General features: G+C 38.6%; 1 protein-coding gene across 1 annotated transcript in view; it reads right to left on the reverse strand.

The window, feature by feature from the left end:
* The window catches only part of Fbxl17 (F-box and leucine rich repeat protein 17), a 432,200-nt gene that overhangs the window by 388,484 nt on the left and 25,522 nt on the right, over positions 1-18,194 (reverse strand). Inside the window, exon 4 of the mRNA XM_051154429.1 lies at positions 15,026-15,157. Coding sequence (XP_051010386.1) covers positions 15,026-15,157 — 132 coding nt within the window. The remainder of the gene's footprint in view (positions 1-15,025; positions 15,158-18,194) is intronic.

The raw sequence follows: 18,194 nt of genomic DNA on the forward strand, positions 1-18,194 counted from the left end.
GCATACATCTATGTGGGTGTGTGGGTGAGATAAACTATGGGCATATATATATACATACACACACTACACACATATACACACACACACACAACACACACACACATAGGTGTATTCATCAGCAAACAGCTCCTGAAGAATTAAAAACACAAAGTTGAATGTCGCCATTATCTCACAAGGGTAATGTAATAATTCACATAATGTGCACCTAAATGTACAAAATAAGACGAGGGACTACTTATTAATACTTGTACTTTACAATGGGCTCTGTCTGCTTATAATAAGTCTATTATGAAACGAGCGGCAGGTTAAAGCACACCCACCACGTCTTCACTGACTGATGTCTGCCATCTAAGTCTGGGTGAGCACACTCTAGATGGGTACACACACAGCTTAACTGTGGCGTCATCAGGCAGTTCAGTCTTCCTGGGTCCCTGGAATACATGCACTCAGCAGCTGCTGTGCATCACTGCGCAGCAAATGATATACTTTATTAGGTTACAGTTCACCAACACTGCATATGAGACTAATAGTGACTGAGTTAGATAAATAAGGTAGAAAAACGCTAATTTTTCTGAAAATGGGTTGTTTTAAAGCTAGAAGGCATATTTGCAGTATGTCTTCATTTTTTCTCCTTAAAAAGCTATTACTTAGTAAGATAAATTTGTTTTTATGAAAAATAATATTGGTTATGTTTATTCAATTACTGGCAACAATATAAACTGGTAGGTAAAGTTTCACAAATTAATTTGGTAAGTTTGAATTCAGTAACCCCCATACTTAACTAGTATCTGGTTAGATTACTGAACAGCTAACGTAGATCCTAATAGCATATAACTTTTCTAAGCTGGACATCAAGTCACAGATACTGCTAGAGATGCAGAAAATAAAAACAACAGAACAAAGGCCTCATTACAAAATCTATATACACAACTTGCATATAGAAGACGGAAAACTCAAAGGCCCAACAGACTCAGTCTGAGCATCTCAACAGCTAACATGAGAACAAATTAAAGACTGCACTGAAAGTTAATCATCCTCAAATTAAACTTCAAAATCACAGTTTCCTTAATCTATTAAATTTTAACCCTCTTAAATACTAAAATGTTCACTTAAACATCACATTTACCAAACACTAAGGATCTTAAGAATTTGACCACAAAGCAAGAAAAACTTGTATTATCTAGCTGTATAGTCAGCTGTAGCAAAAACACGCAAGAAAAACATGAGCCCTGAGGGGTGCCTGTGTCTGGTCTTTAGCACCTAGATGTGCTAGAGTGTAATGCAATGGTAACGTTCCAGTCAGTGATTTAAATGCAGGGCTCCTGAGGTGACTTTAAATGTTGTACCTGCATGCTATTTTATGCCAATAAAAATTTAAAAATTAGAATATTTATGAGGGGTGGTGGTGGAGCACGCCTTTCACCCCAGCACTTGGGAGGCAGAGGCAAAGCAGATGTTGAGTTCAAGGCTAGCCTGGTCTACACAGCAAGTTCCAGGACAGCCAAGGACACACAGAGAAACCCTAATTCAAAAAACTACAAGTAAATAAATAAATAAAATAAAATTATAATATATCTAAGTTAATTTAAGTTCCTCTAAGTCAAGCTAGGCCTAAACAAACACACTTTTACTTTATTTTACGCTTATTTAGGTCAATCTAAAAATATCACTATTTAGAAGTTCATTTCTGAAATTCCCAAGTATATAACAAATTTATACTTAACAACCAAATGTCAATTAATAGAGGTAACAACTTTAGTTTATGTTTCTACATGTGTAATGAATTTGACTTGTAAATATGTCAAAGCCAAACACAAAACTTCAAAGATGAACACAGAAACAAAGCACAGGCCAAGTGTTACTTTTTAAGGCAACGAAGGACTAGGACTGAAAAATAAGCAATTTCATCCAAATTCCCTTTCCAGTACTTGATCACAAAATGCCATAACCACCCAAGAGTCTGAAAGCAGTATATGCGATTTGTACCCAAGTTTGGAGGGGGAAAGCCAGCCTGCGGCCCAGCACGGGTAGGGAAGATCCTGGCTGTGGGTAAAAGGGTGATGACAGGGTTCAAGTCTACGTACAAAACCCCGCTAGTGAGATCTCTATACACACTTACAACTAACATGGTGAGGACTGGCTACTCTAAGATAACATGTAAGCTCTTAGGCACACGTATGCTTTAAAGTACTAAGTGAAGCAGTGTTCCAAGATTCATTATGATGTGATCCACTGTGTGCCAAGCCTCACGAGTATGCACTTTATATCCACCATTACAATTGTTCGTAAGTGATCTGACCTGAACTAGAATTAGACGCTTCAGAAATGAAGGCTGTGGTGGCTTGTAGAGCCCAAGGACACTGTGCTGAGGCTTGGTTAACAGTGCTATCACTGAGCACACACAGACAACAAAGTGAGGAGCTATAGTTTCACTGTGTTCTTCAACAGAAAACGACTTCTATATACATCTCAGTAATGGAAATAAAAAATTTAAACACTCAAATTGCTCAAGAACTAGGAAGCAAAGACCTTCTGTACTGCAGTTAGGCTTCCGTTCTGACCCGGAATCCACGGTAATCAAAGAAAATCAACTTGCCATGACACGGAAGGACTACTCCCTTCAGTGCTCAGGCAGGTGTTGAGGGCAGAAAGAGCCTATTTTCCACAGCTCTTTACCTTGTTTGATCACTGGTTACTTTTGATCTGACACTGCCCTCTCTCTGGTAATGACTTCCCCCTCATAGGCCCTACCTCACATCTGTCAGAAAGAATAAAGGGCATCAAACTGAGGCCTGACAACGCCTATGGGCCATGCAATGTGTTGCCAGCAGAATGTGCCCCGGCTCCCACAATTTTCAATTCAGTTTCTTTTGTTCTGGTAGGTACAGGGTTAGGGTACCAGTGACAGCACAAAGGATTATGCGCCAACTGTGAAGCCAAGCCTTCTTGAATGTGTATCTTTTATCTTTGGCTCCTCGTCTTCTTAGCTGCTGCAAGCTTCATGGAGGTTACTATGAAATACATATTCAACAAGTGCAAAAGAAAGTTTGTTTAAATCCCTTTCCAGGACAAAACAAAGGATACAATGTATTGTATTTCAACTCTAAACCTTAAAGGAAAAAGTTTCCAACCCTTATGTGAAGGCAAGACAGCTGCCAAACAGCACTTTAGTAGGACAGTGGAATCACCCAATTTTTAGGATTTTAGAGCACTTTGCCTTCATGGCCGAAACACAGAAAGATCCCTCAAAACAATGCATACATTCACAGAGGAAATCAATCAACTGTTAAAATACATGTCCTCACGCTAATGTGGTGTGAGAATAGATTAGGACGGAAAATAAATCCCAGCCTTATTTAAAAAAACATCCTGAGTATAAGTTAGTATCTTTGAGACACTGTTAGCAACCATTTCTTTAAAATGAGCAATAAGGAAAAATCATCATTTTGATCATGTTTTACTACAGATTCCTCAACCCCCATTAAAACATTTTATAAATTCTGAAATACAAATCTCTTTACACACACACACAGAGAGAGAGAGAGAGAGAGACAGAAAGAGAGACAGAGAGAGAGACACAGAGAGAGAGACAGAGAGAGAGAGGGAGAGAGAGAGAGAGAGAGAGAGAGAATAGACAAGCATTATCAGGAATGTACTAAAGGAAAGTATAGAAGTTTAAAGTTCCTCTTAGAATTACTCAAAGTTAAAATACTACCTTTTTTTCTTTATGAAGAAACAGAGCTTTTCTTAACTTTAAGAAGGTAGGAAGAAGCACAGGGCCAACAATAAAATAAACAGGCAAATTTAATGTAGCTATAGTACAGTATTGGAATGAGCAGAAATGAACCATCAGGGTTAGACACATACAATGAAAAATCGCAGGGTCAGCATTAGAGTAGTTTTAAGTTGATTCTGACATATGAAAAATGTTACCTTCTACAACAGCTAAAGAAAGATACATAAATTTACAGAAAGGGGAAGGTACCCAGGTCTAAAACGTTAACTTAAGAAATTAGGAACATATGCCCAAGAAACTAAAAACTGTTTATTACTATGAAGGACTAGATGAAAAAATACTTGAATTCTTATACTATCAGTAGTTACCATTATTATATCCTTATAAACAGCCGAAAAACATTATAATTCAAAGTATATTACTAAGATGTGATCCTTTTCAGTAGATCTGAAGAAATGAAGAAGACCTTTGCATACTTGGACTATTTTTTAAAAAGTTACACAAAGACTATCACATCAACTGAATTAATTAAAGGATAAAGAATACAGTGTGCCAAAATCAATAATTTCTCATTTTTTCTCCCCAAGTTACTGAATGTTATTTTATCTTCAGAGAAAAAAAGAAAGAAAACATGGAGAAAAAATAAAGCATTATCCTACACAAATAATCTGTTTCTGTATTATTTAGGTCATTCACTCCCTAATAATTGGGTCTACAAACCTATTAAGAGCATGTAAGAGAGAGAAAAGCACAGCAAAGTGTTTTAGTTATAAAAATGAGGCTATAGATGGCACAGCAATGAAGGGTACTGGCTACTCTGCCACAGGACCTGGGTTCAATTCCCAGCACCAGCACGGAGCCTCACAACCATCTTTAACTCCAGTTCCAGATTATCAATGTCCTGTACTAGCCTTCTCACATACCAGGCATGCACTTGGTTACATACATACCTGAAGGCAACACACACACACACACACACACACACACACACACACACACACACACATACACACACAAATCTAAAAATACCTTTTATAATTCCTCCAAATATTTGAAAGAACATTCTGACTCAGATAAAGTAGTATGTCAAAGTATTTATAATTTGAGTTTCCCTGATGACTAGGGAAATTAAATATTTTTAAAAATAGTCACTGACTTTTTGTGTCTCTTCTTTTGAAAATTGGTCAGTTCATCAGCTCATTTGTTGATAGGTAGATTGCTTCGATAGAATTTGGTTTCTTTGATTCTTTGTAAATTCTGGGTCAGAGAGCTAACTAGGCAAGATCCTCTCCCATTCTGTGGGTCATCTCTGCTGACTGTTTCTACGACTGTGCAGAAATGGCTTCATATCGCAGAGTCCCATCCACTGAGATGTGGGCAGCTGCTGTACTCCTCAGTTCTGGTCAGGAACTTCCCACCTACCCCAATGTCTTCACGAGCACTCCTTATGCTTTTGTCTGGTTAATTTTAGTGCTTAGGGTTTTAAATCCAAGCCTTCAATCCATTTTGAATTCATATTTGCACATGGTGAAAGATATTCATGCAATTTCATTTCTTTGCAGGTAGATACCTAGTTTTGCCAGCACCATTTGTTTAATAAGCAATCTTTTCCACTGAATGCTTTTGCCTCCTTTGTCAAAAGTTAAGTGGCAAAAACTCTGAGTTTATTTCCAGATCATCTGTCCTGCTCCCTTTGTCTACCTGTCTGTTTTGTGCCACTACTGGGCTCTATTTACCACTCTAGTCCTATAGCATAAGTGGTCTTACTTCTTAGGATTGCATTGGCTATTTGTAGACTTTTGTGAGTCCTTGTAAATGCCTAGATTTTTTTTTTATCTAGATCTATAAAATACGATACCAGAACTTTAATATGTAGTGCTAGCTAGTTTTATGTCAACTTGACACATGCTATAGTCTCCTGAAAAGGGAATCTCAATTGAGAAAATGCCTGAGAAGACTGGGATGCAAGCAAGCCAGTAGAGCATTTTCTTAATTAGTAATTGATGTGGGAGGACCCAGCCCATTGTGAGTGTGTCACTCGTGGCTGTTGGTCCTAGATTCTATGAGAAATCAGGCTGCTGAATAATCTAGGAGACACAGACACACACAGACACACACAGACACACACAGACACACACAGGAAATCATCACTCCTCCATGGTCTCTCCATCAGTTCCTGCCTCCAGTTCCTGTCCTGTTTGAGTTCCCATCCTGACTTCCTTTGATGATGAACTGTTACATGGAAGTGTAAGCCAAACAACCCTCTTTCCCTCTGGTTGCTCTGGTCATGGTATTTCAACGAAGCAACAGGGACCTTAGCTAAGACACATGTGCTGCATTAAATCTGTACATAATTTTGGTACTTTAGTGACTTTCCCACTTTTAATTCTGCCAGTCTAGGAACAATTGAAGGCCGTTCCGTTCTCTAACATGGTCTTATTCAGTGTGTTTAAGTTTCCATTACACAGGCCTTTCTCTCCTTTGCCTGAGTGTATGCCTTAGGTGTGTTGCTATTGGTTTGTTCTTTGGGTTTTGCTGCTATTATTTTTAAACTATTATAAATGAGATGGTGTTCCTACTTTCTTTCTTTAAAAGTGCATTGTTGTTGATTCTATGCTCTACAACTATATGTAAAAGTTCATTAGATGTAAGAATGTTCAAGGTTTTACTCCTCTTCTTTACACTGTTTGTCTAAGTGTTACAGGTGGAACTTCGGGCACTCTGCTGGATCAGGGGGAAGAGTGGGATCCTTGTCTAATCTGAGTTTAGAGGACACAGTCTTTGTTATATACGCCATCGTTGTTTTGAGGTCTGCTCCATCTATTCCTAACATCTGCAGGGTTGTTATGACAAAAGCATGCTGGATTCAGTCAGATGCCTTCCAGTACCAATCTGGTGCCTTTGTGCAGATTTATTTATGCACTGTTACATTTACAGATTTACTTATGTTGACCCAATCTTGCCCCTCGAAAGATGAAGCCCACTTAAGTCATAATGTATGACATTTTAATGTGTTCCTAAATTTGGCCTGCAACTATTTTGTTGGGAATTTTAGCATCTATGTTCAGAGACATGCACATCTTCACTCATGCACATGCTGCTTTCTTCACTCCAGCAAGGAAATACAAACAACCTAGAAGCCAAATGAATAATGAAAACCTGCCAAGTATATAAAGGGGAATATTATACAACTCCTAAGAAAAAAGAAAAAGAAAAAAAGAGAAATCCAGGAAATTTTCAGGAAAGCGGATGGTCTTATAATGTACACTATTTGATATGAATATAATTGAGCAAATGTCCTTGTTGTGTGGTGGAGCATCTTTCGTATATGCCCAGGAACAGTATAGCTGGGTCTTGACATAAAGCTATTTCCACTTTTCTGAGGAAGTGCCAGACTGATTTCCACAGTGGCTGTACAGGTTTGCACTCCCAACAGCAATGGAGAAGTGTTCCCCTTTCTCCACATCCTCACCAGCATGTGCTGTCACCTGAGTTTAAGATCTTAGCCATTCTGATGAGTGTTAAATGGAATCTCAGAGTTGTTTTGATTTTCATTTCCCTGATGACTAAGGACACTGAACATTTCTTTAGGTGCTTTTCTGCCATTAGATATTCCTCTGTTGAGAATTCTCTGCTTGGGTCTGTACCCCATTTTTAATTGGATTATTTGGTATGTTGGTGTTTAGCCAGACTCAGAAAGACTTGCATGGTATATACTCACTTATAAGTGGCTATTAGCCCAACATAGATGTCTCCTGAGAGAGCTCACCCAGTGGGGGATCAGGACAGATGCTAGGACTCCCAATTGGACTATAGTTGGAGAGCTGAGAGTCCTATGGAAAAGTGGGGAGATGAAAGTATACAGAGCGGTCAGGAGCTCCACAAAGAGACCATCAAGGCCAGTGGATCTGGATCCGGGGGGAGATCTGCACAAACTGATGCACCAACTAAGGACAATGCACGCAAAGCACCTAGACACCTGTTCATCTCTAGCCCATGGACAGGCCATTCTCCATATGGAGAGGGAGAAGCAGGGACTGCGTCTGACATGAACACTGATTCCCACGATTTGGTCACTTCCACTTGGTGAGGCAACCTTGCAGGCCAACAGAGGAAGGGGATGCAGGCTATCCTGATGAGACCTGATAGGCTGTAGTCAAATGGTGGTTGGGGGAACAAGCCCCATCAGGGGACTAGGGGAAGGGAATAGGGCAGAAGAGGGAGGGAGGATGGGTACTGGAGGATATGAGGGAGGGGTTAACAATCATGATGTAATATGAGATAGATAGATAGGTAGGTAGAGAGATAGATAGATAGATAGATAGATAGATAGATAGATAGATACAGATTGAAAAAGCCTGCTGCTAAAATTAGTTTGAGGCCAGGCAGAGTGATTCAGTCAGAAGCCGAGAGAAGCCAGTTAGAATCAGTCAGCTTGGATAGGAGTTTGAGGCAGAACAGCTGAGTTGAAGCAGGCGACGAGAATTAGAAAAGGCTAGGAAGGCTTAGGAACGGCTCTCATCTCATCCCCTCATTTGAAGAAATAAAAACAAGAATTACATTTGTGGTAGATAAGCCCATAAAAAGAAACTACTAGAAGTTCACATACCTCAGTTAAATTTAGACTTCAGAATGACTGCTGGCTTCCAGGACTTCAGAATGATCACCCTAACTGCACAGAGTTCAGTAATGTAATGACTGGCACTGGGCAAGTGTTCCTTTGAAAGGTTTCCTAAACCTAGATACATACTGGTTTCTCTGTAAATTCGTTACAATAAACAATTTTTATTTTACAAAGCAAAGATTTCAAATCAAGAGAAATGTGGACAACTTACAGAGCATGAACTGCTAAACCGCACCACCCACAGCAGCAGTGCCACCCACATAGGTTTACACGGGAACTTAACTGGTCAAAAGCCAAGTTTCATAGAGTATGTAAGGTTATGTGTGTTTTAAATCATGATGATAAAATCACGGAAAAGCTGCAAACTATGAATCTATAAACCAGGTTAAATGCAGTTTGCAAACTACATTCAGAGATGTAAAGTTAAAGCAAAGGAGAAAGGAGGGAGAGGACAAAAAGCTAATTCTTCAATTCTTCTGTCTTTACGCTTAATCACTAAAATAATAATGGAATTAAGTCTCAGATAACCTGCAAACCTTAGCACCTCATTACTGTGAATAAAGAAAAACATTAGCCAAAACTTCCCCCCAGATCCAGATAATACATCTCATTTGCTGACTGGCAAGCTAGAAGGTAGTTAAGGGAAACAAGTGCTCGTAAATGCCAGGCTTAATGTGCTCCCAGCGTCCCTCTGGCAGCCAGCCTTATAAATTTCTATTTGCCAAGCCTAATGATGTGATTTTTTATCTTAACACACTATCTCCTGGTGCCAGCACTCAAGCACAAAGCAGGGACAGCACTTTCACTCTTGTATCTGTGAGATAATTTGATTTGCTCACACTTTCTAATTTCTTAAAATATGCAATCCTAAGAACATAAATATTACACATTAAATTACACATAAGACACCATGAAGCGACACAAGTGGGGGACCTCCAACAACTAGGAGTTACCTAGTTAACTAGGAATTATAAACTCAAGGGAGTAATCTAAAAATTTAACACAAAAATTATTTTAGAGTCAGAATTTAAAAACAGTATTTGTAGTGTCCTCTTTTGAGCATAAGCCATGCTGCACTCTCCACACTGGGCTGTCTCTGTTGGAGCTCCGAACACTAAGCTACACTCCTCTGAGGTTCTGCTGGCATCTGGGAACTTCTCATCATCAGTGATGAGTCCCTCGAGTTTATAAACTAATTTTAATATTACTAAACAAATATAATTAGGCAAATAAATCTGCAGGGTAAAGAAAATAATGCACTACCAGGAGAAGTTACTTAGCTATTATCCAAGTCAATGCCTGCCCTCCATCCAACACTGTTACACAGGGTAGAAGTCAATGCCTGCCCTCCATCCAACACTGCTACACAGGGTAGAAAGAAACACACACTCATTCTTATTTTCCTAAGCATTTAAAGTAACAGAATAAATGCATTTATATTAACAAGTTATCTGGTACATAAAAAATACTCTTAGAGAAACATGTATACATTAAAAAGAAAATGAAAAGACCTAATAAAGGACATAGACTTACAAAGTTATTCTTAGATTGAAATGGTTCTGTTAAGTAATTTCTACTTTTAATTACATTAATCTTTCAAACAGTATTTTAATAAAATAAAGCCAATTTATGCCAGCATAATTCTGCCAAGAATTCTGTAGTCTATTTGGTTAGAACTACATATGCCGCCCTTCCAAGTACTCCCCAACTTCGCTGCATAACTTGGCTAGACAAAAACAGCACAAAAATTGTATCATTGGTGAAGCAACTAGATTTTTTTTAACTTTCACTTATTTTTTCACTCTAAAAACTATTGATTCTGCATCTTTAAACCACAAAGCTATTATTTACTTGATTAAATATATCTTCTTTTTAAAATATGTCTTTCCAAAGTATTTAAAGAAATATATTTTAATAGTATGTTCAATGCAGAAGTAATTCACATGTCACTAAACCAATATTTACTCCATCTGTTTTAAGTCTACTCTTGAAAAGGAAAGGATAAAACGGTGATTAGCTATTCCCTGCCCTCAAAAGAAATGACAAGCCACTAGCAGGAAGCACAGCTAAACCACTTGATGAGAGAGTGACCCAACACTTAGTAAAAATAAGTTGAAACTAAACTTGTCTTTGTACCCTTTGACTGTACCTACAGAAATTCTTTCCTGTAACTTAGACAAATGTTACTGCAATATTACCATGACAACAAAATGGAGGACAAAATATAAGTGCCTTCAATTTAGAAATGGATAAGCATGCCTGCTTATGCCATACGACAGGTCACCAGCAAATAAAAAGAATTCAGTCTTCATGGCCTCAACAACCTCACTGAACACCAGGCACAGCCTGAACATACACTGTGAGGCCAGACACGGAACCATAGACAACAAATATAAATTAGATGTGAAGACAGTCAAACACTGTGTTATCCATGTGGACATTAATTTTTTTTTAAATTTAGGTCAGTATTATAGCTGCCTTTGGAAAGAGACAATGTGGGAGAAACAATGCAAATGACAGATTTTAAGTTGGCTTGCTTTATTATTTCAAAAAGCAGCAGAAAAATCAAAAGAATGTTAACAACTTCTGTGCGGTGGACACAGATTTACTGCTCATTGGTATTCTGTATCCCCTCCCTTCCTCAGTCCTAACACCCCATCCTCCTCCTCCTCCTCCTCCCCTCCACCTTTTACAACAAGATGACACAGAACCAAAGCTGTACAGCACCACCTCTTGGACTTGCCAGCCCCCAGGACCAAGTGCCAGATAAATCTCTGCTTTGACAAATTATTAAGCCATGGGTGTTATATTGTTACAGCAGAAGAAAATGACTAAGACAATGCTCTAACTAAATACAAGTTTAAAATAGCGCTGAGGGAAATATCGCACAGAAAGGATTGAAAGGCGATCACTAGGAAGACAGAAGGACAGTATCTGCTAGACTCTCAGCATACGTGAATTCTTCAAACCTGCTTCTAGAGTACACACGAGGTTCACAGAAATGCAAAATGCATCCATGCAAACAGTTGTCTCACTCAAAAGTGAGTGAAATATAAACTTAAGAGTCCACAATGAAGTGGTCCTCTACTTTCTCAGATAGCTCATTTGAGACTTTAGATGTCAAATCACTGTCATAATTTTACATATGATTAGCTTCTAATAAACATAGAACTCCCTCTCCAATTTTCAATTTTGTTCTACTTAAATCAGAACGACAAATAAGAATATTCAAGTCTCTTTCTGCTTCACATACAAAGACAATTTCAACTTGTAGCATTCTTCATGCCATTAGCATTTCATATGGCACAAAAAAGTTATATCCCATCAATACCACCTAAAAGCTAACATTTTAAATGAAGCCTCAGATCAGCAGAAACTGTGTAAGTATTACATCTTTATAGCTGCCTCAAGGATGAAAAGGCTGCCAGTGTAACACATGGCGAGACAATGCTGCCACCTAGGGGCCAAGGCTTATCATCAAAGACGCAAGCTCAGGCCGCTAAACCAATTAAGTGTGGTGATTCCTGACTACACAGGAGCTCTTACAATCTTTTGGAGAAGATAAAACTTATTAAGAGATCAGAATAGCAGAGTTTATTTGAATACTGGTCAAAGCACAGGCCAAACTCCACCAGCTCCCTCCCTGACAACAGTTCTTTGGTAAGTGCCTCCATTCGTAGCTAATAAGATTGATTGATTGGCAAGTGACCAGTATGCTTGTCAAAACGAACAGTTGACTACTTACATACTTCGCTACACTACATGAGTGTGTTTAAGGCCTCTGGGAAGTCAGGTGTCGGGGATTCAATCAGCCAGCAGTGCTCAGTGTGCTCTGACTCTCCTCCTAAGACCTTAATGAAAATTATGTTGGCTTCTCTTTGAGGTTTATCAAAACACTTAAAATCCTCCATGAAATAAAAACCCAATCCAGGTCTGATTTCCTTTGGATTTAAGTATATGGCACATTTTCAATGTAACACAACATGGACAAAACTAGAAGAAAATACAGCAGGCCTCCCGGCACAAGCAGGGACACCTTGGAAAGCCATGAGCTAAATCCTACAGTGACGAAAGAAGTACTTCTTTCTCTGTGCTCACAGAGCAAGAACACAGTATTAGTCTAATCAACAAATATTCCTACTAACACCTAGAAACTATTGAAGATAGGGCTGATACTCTTTAATTTATGTTGTGGCCATGGATACCAAAGCTTAATGAATTCATTTATGATGAAATATGAGCTACCTTAGGCTCCTAGTGTATCTTGAGTCAGTTTGCACTAAGCAATTTGAGAGTATTTATTACGCCATTTAATCTTCAACTATAACCTGAAAGACAAATATCAATATAACACCATTAGCAAATGAGTTTAATGAGGTTTGATGACCTTCAGTAATTTTCTCAGGATCACAATGCAAGTGAGAGTCAAAACGTCAGTCTATCTCCCCAGAGACCCTCACTCCCCACAAGCGCATACACCCTCAAGTGCCTATATTCATATTATCTCTAAAAAGAACCGTGACGTACTCTTTGCTGTGTATTTTCAACGTAAAAGCATATTTTACAGTTAAAAGTCCTTAATTTTAATTCAAAGAGCTTCCATTTTTAAATAATTTTCACGGCAGTGCTTCAAAACCTCTTCCATAACTGAAGTTCACACATGTCAATCATTTTATTACATTTTAAAAACACACAGGCCCTCCTTGAGGACTAGCATTCATGGTTTCAGGAAGTACAAGAAAACTTCTGAAGGCAGGAGGAGGCCAACAGTCCTCTCACTTGTGACATCGACGAGCTGCATCAATGACCAGCATGGCGTGACCCAACGGCTGCAATCGTGGCACACTGCCACCATGGGTGGTGAACCCCAATCTCTCAGTAAGAGGGAGACCATCCATGTCTGCTACAGAACACTGAGTGAACTACTCAGTGTAGGGGACATCATGGCTATAGGAGGAGAGTCTAAACCCTAACAATCTATACATACTTGTCCTTATAACCAGATACATATAGGCTTCATACCTCACTGGGGGAACTTCTCTTTGCAAGAGAGACCACAACAAAAAATCCACAACCAACCAAAAGGCACCTGTGAGCCCAGTCCCGACAGCTACATTTACAAAACACTGCCTCACCCAAGGCTCACTGCAGGAGAGGGGATGGAATGACTGTTAGGAGACAGAGGGTCAGGAATTTGCTGTGACACTGTGTCTCCTAGTAACCTCAGAAACTAGACCCGTGAAACCTAACCAGTGTGAGTGCCCAAACATGAGCTGAGCAATGACACCAAGAGACATGCCAAGCTGAGTAGGGGAAAACCCCATCAGGCCCCAACGCGACACAAAGAACTACACAGACAGCTGAGGACAGCTGGGAGTGGGAGAGGCGGTCTTCTCCAGGGAAGAGCACACCAATTGGCCACTCAATACCAAGTGGACTGTGTAGAGAACACACATACAAATAACCACACAAATTGAGCAAGTTGTATTTAGAAACATATATGCATATAATAATTAGTGAAAAAGAAAAAAGGCCATGAATTCGAAGGAGAGTGGGGAAAGGCATATAGGAGGGTTTTAACAAAGGAAAAGGGAGATAAATGTTCTAATTATAATCTCAATTTTTTTAATTTAAAAAAATGTTTAAACTGACAAAGGCAACAAAATTGTTTATATTTTGAGATGCAAGTTTAAAAGCAAGTCTTTTTTTTATAAATTCATTATTTTTAACACTGGAAATTCCCACTGCCTATTCCATAGTAATAACATTTTCTGGTAACTGATATAATTTCCTTATCAGTTAAAATTAAATGGCTTTCAGTTCCATTCAGCCATAAATGGGACTGAAATTCAGATACAAGCTACAGCATAAATAAACCTAAACAAGATACAAAAGAGCACGTACTGTGTGATCCAAATCCTACAAAACGTCTAAAATCGGCTAATTCATGAAAACAGGAAATAAATTAGCAGCTACCAGGTGCTAGAGAAAGGGAATGAGAGAAGAGGGCTAATGAGCAGAGGTCGAGCTGATAAAAAAAAAAAAAGTTAAATAATTAGATGTTGGTGATGGCTGCACAGCTTTATGGATATACTAAGAGCCAATGCACCTTCTGTGACTACATCCTAACAAAAGACAAGTGAGTAGTGCATTAATACACAGGGGGCACAAAGGCATGTGCATAAAACAGAAGGCTTAGGTAATCAAGATTATGTACTAGATCCTATCTTTTCACCATTCTAAATGAAAAGCTCTAGTATGAATGTATACATTTCTAAAAAAAAAAAAAAAAAAGAATGTACACATTTCTGGGCATTAAAATATTCTTAATCTAGAATCATTATAATTCCTAGAGAAACCACAGAACTCCAACAATGAACAGGCTGTGCTAACGAATTTGACCTATTCCAATATACCTGAGTTCACTCACTGTCAGAACTCTTTGAAGACACAGCAGCATACATTAACGAAGAAAGTTGAACGCCCTGCACCATACCCAAGCGCCTGTTCACACAGAGGACCACACTATAAAAGAGTTTGGAGATTTCTGCTGTTCAGTGAGGAGTGTTTGCCACTTGATAACCAGAAGACAATTTGTCAACAGAGTCCAAGGAATTCACTGGGCAGGAGCCAACGAACGGCATGCGTAAAAGCGGGGTACTTACTAGTTTGTTTTCCTGCATGTATATTCTCTGTAACTTCAGGCAGCCCTTAGCTATGACAGTCATGCCTTCATCTGAGATCTTGTAACACTGGCCAAAATGGATGTCTTTCAGTTCTCTGCATTTTGAGCCCAGCTGTAAATAAAGAGATTTGGCTCAGTGCTCGGAAAATAGCCAAGGCAACATATTTCTACTGAGATTTTCACGCAACATTTTAAAGAAGCCATATCACAGTTAAAGAATGATTTGTCAATTACTTCCAAAATAGCATAAAAAAATAAAGAGACTAACATGAAACAGTAATTTATAAATATCTACCTCCTCACATACTGATTTCAACTACGCCACAGAACACCTAAATAGACTTTTAACAGTTTTAAGTTCACACTTTCACTTCTCTTAAGTCTTAATAGCGTTATGTAGATGGAGGGAACCTAAGTAAATAAATTAGTGTTGTCATAAAAAACAGTATTATGTAGCTATTAGAAACTGGGATATCTGAAAAGTAAAAATATGAAAGTATATACACACTTTTCCAGCAAAATATGTATGTGTGTTTAAATGAATATACACACATACAGAAAGATGGCAACACATACCAACATGTAGACAATTGGCTTTGACTAATAACTGCATAGAGGGTTATCCCTCTAACTCACTCTTTATTAACTTACCCTTACATTAGTACACAGAGTACTGTTTCAGGATGGGATTTTCAAAGGCAATTTGTTTTGGTTGAGTCCCCTCCCCATGTCCCTTCACCTTCCTCCGCCACCTCTCTGCTTTCATGCCACATGATTGCCCCTCCAGCTCCTTTCAAGTTTCTCAATCTTTGCCCATTCCCCTCCCTTCCCCGCCTCTTTCTGTGTCTCTGCTGTCTCTGCTCTGTTTGTCTATTTGTGTGCATGTGTGTGTGTGTGCACGCGCACGCATGTGCACATGTGTATTAAAAGATAAGATTCACATGAGACAGAATATAGTATCTTTGGCTTTCTATCGGTCAATTAGCTTAAAAGAATAATTTACAGATGCATGTACTGTTTCTGCAAATTCCAAAATTTCATCTTTCTTTTCAGCTAAGCAAAACTTCACCGTTCGCGTCCTACTTTTATTATCCTTTCATCTACTAAGAGACATGGAGGCTGGTTCCACATCCTTGCTACTGAACAAAGCAGCAGCAAGTATGAATGTGCAACTATCTCTGTGGCAGGACGTAGAGCCCTAAGCTCAGAAGATGGTATGGCTAGGTTGTATCATGGACCTATTTTTAATTTCCCTGCACAAAACCTCCATAAGACTTCCAAAAATGCCGTGCTAGTTTATACTCTCATCAGAGTGACAAAGGCTCTTCTTTCCCCTCATCCTCATCATCAAAAGTGATGGCAGCTCTTCTGAGTGGGGTGAGAGGGAATTTCAAAGATATTTTAATTTGCATCTCCCCAATGACTAGGGATGCTAAACACGTCTGAATACTTCTGAGCTGTTGGTGCTGTTTCTGAGAATTGTTGTTTCACTGTCTCTTATCATTTTATTTTAGAGGGAATATTTAATTTTTGCAGTTACTCATAAATTCTAGGTATTAGCTCTTGTCTGAAGAATAGCTGGCAAGGATTTTATCTTCTTTTACAAGCTGCCTGCTCATTCTGCTGACACTTTTAATTTTGTGTAGTCCCGTTTGTTAATTGTTGGGGTTATTTCCTGTTCAGGAAGTCCCCTCCTCTGCTGTGTCTTTAAGTGTATTCTCCGGCAGTTTCAGGGTTTACATTAAGGTTTTTGATCCACTTTGAATTGAGTTTTGTACAATGTAAAAGACATGGATCTTAATCCCATTCTTCTCTTAAACAGCGCCCACGCTCACTGTATGTGTTTTGACACTTTTGTCAAACTTGAGGTGTGTGAATTTATTTCAGGGTCCTCTATTTTTCTGAAAGTATTTTGTGGTCTTGACACTACAGGTGGGTAGTAGAATTTTGAGATCAAGTATTAGAATACCTCCAACTGTGTTCTTTTTCCTTAGGAATTCTTTGGGTTGTGTTCTATGAGAGTACGGTTTTTTAAAATGTCATTGGAATTTCGATGGGGATTGTATCAAGTCTGCATGTTAATTTTGGTAATACAGCCATTTTCGTAACATTAATATTGCCGATCCAGGAAGGTCTTGCCATTGTCTGACATCATCATTGGTTTCTTTTTTCAGTGTCTTCAAGTTTTCTTTGTGCTAGTCTATCACCTCCTCAGTTAGGTTCACTCATGGGTATTTTTTTTCTTATTTATAAAAGAATGTTTTCACTGTGTAAGAAAGCCACTAACATGTATGTTGATTTTGTATTCCACAACTTTACTGAAAATATACATTAGATCTAAGAGTTTTCTGGTAGATTCTTAAGTATAGATTCGTGCATATATGAATAAAGATAATTTGGCTTCTTTCCCTCCTGTGTTTACCCATTTTATGTTTTACATATTCTAGTTAAAACATCAAGAGCACTGTGCTGAAGAGTCGCAAGGGTAGACATCCTCCGCACTATAGGTTTTAGAGGAAACACTGTTTTCCCATTTGGTGTACTGTTGGCTACAGGCTTGGCTGATGACAGCCTTTACTGTTTTATGGTGTGTTCCTACTGTTACTAATTTCTCAAGGACTTCCATCATGAGGGCATGCTATACACAGTCACATGATCTTCGGAGCCTATGGAGATGGTATGCAATGTCACTCCTTGTCTTTATTTGTACTTAAGCAAATGAATAAAATAATAACCAAAACTGTATGTGCAGAACACTCCCTAAGACTTTTTTTTCCCCCAGTGCTGAAGACTTAACCCAGAGGCTGTGCATGCACTACACCAGTACTCTACCACTCAGTCACATCCCTAGCCAAAAGAGGTTTCTTTAAAATGGACAAACACAGGAAGCCATGATTGCTGCTTTATATACCTTTATATACTTCTATGTCAGGGTTAATTCAGATTTCAAAACTAAGTCTATGCATAGAAAAGTAGACAAGGAAAACAAGAACATGAATTCATTTGCATATCATCATCTACCTAAGTTCGAGTCTTTCCCTCACAATATGAGCAACTATAATACCAGGATAGTACGGTAGCAAAATTAATGATTTTGTACACAACATAACCTAAACATAACTTGAGACATTGCTGTTATTGCAAATACC

The sequence above is a fragment of the Acomys russatus genome, chromosome 12, assembly GCF_903995435.1.
Source record: "Acomys russatus chromosome 12, mAcoRus1.1, whole genome shotgun sequence".
Lineage (NCBI taxonomy): Eukaryota > Metazoa > Chordata > Mammalia > Rodentia > Muridae > Acomys > Acomys russatus.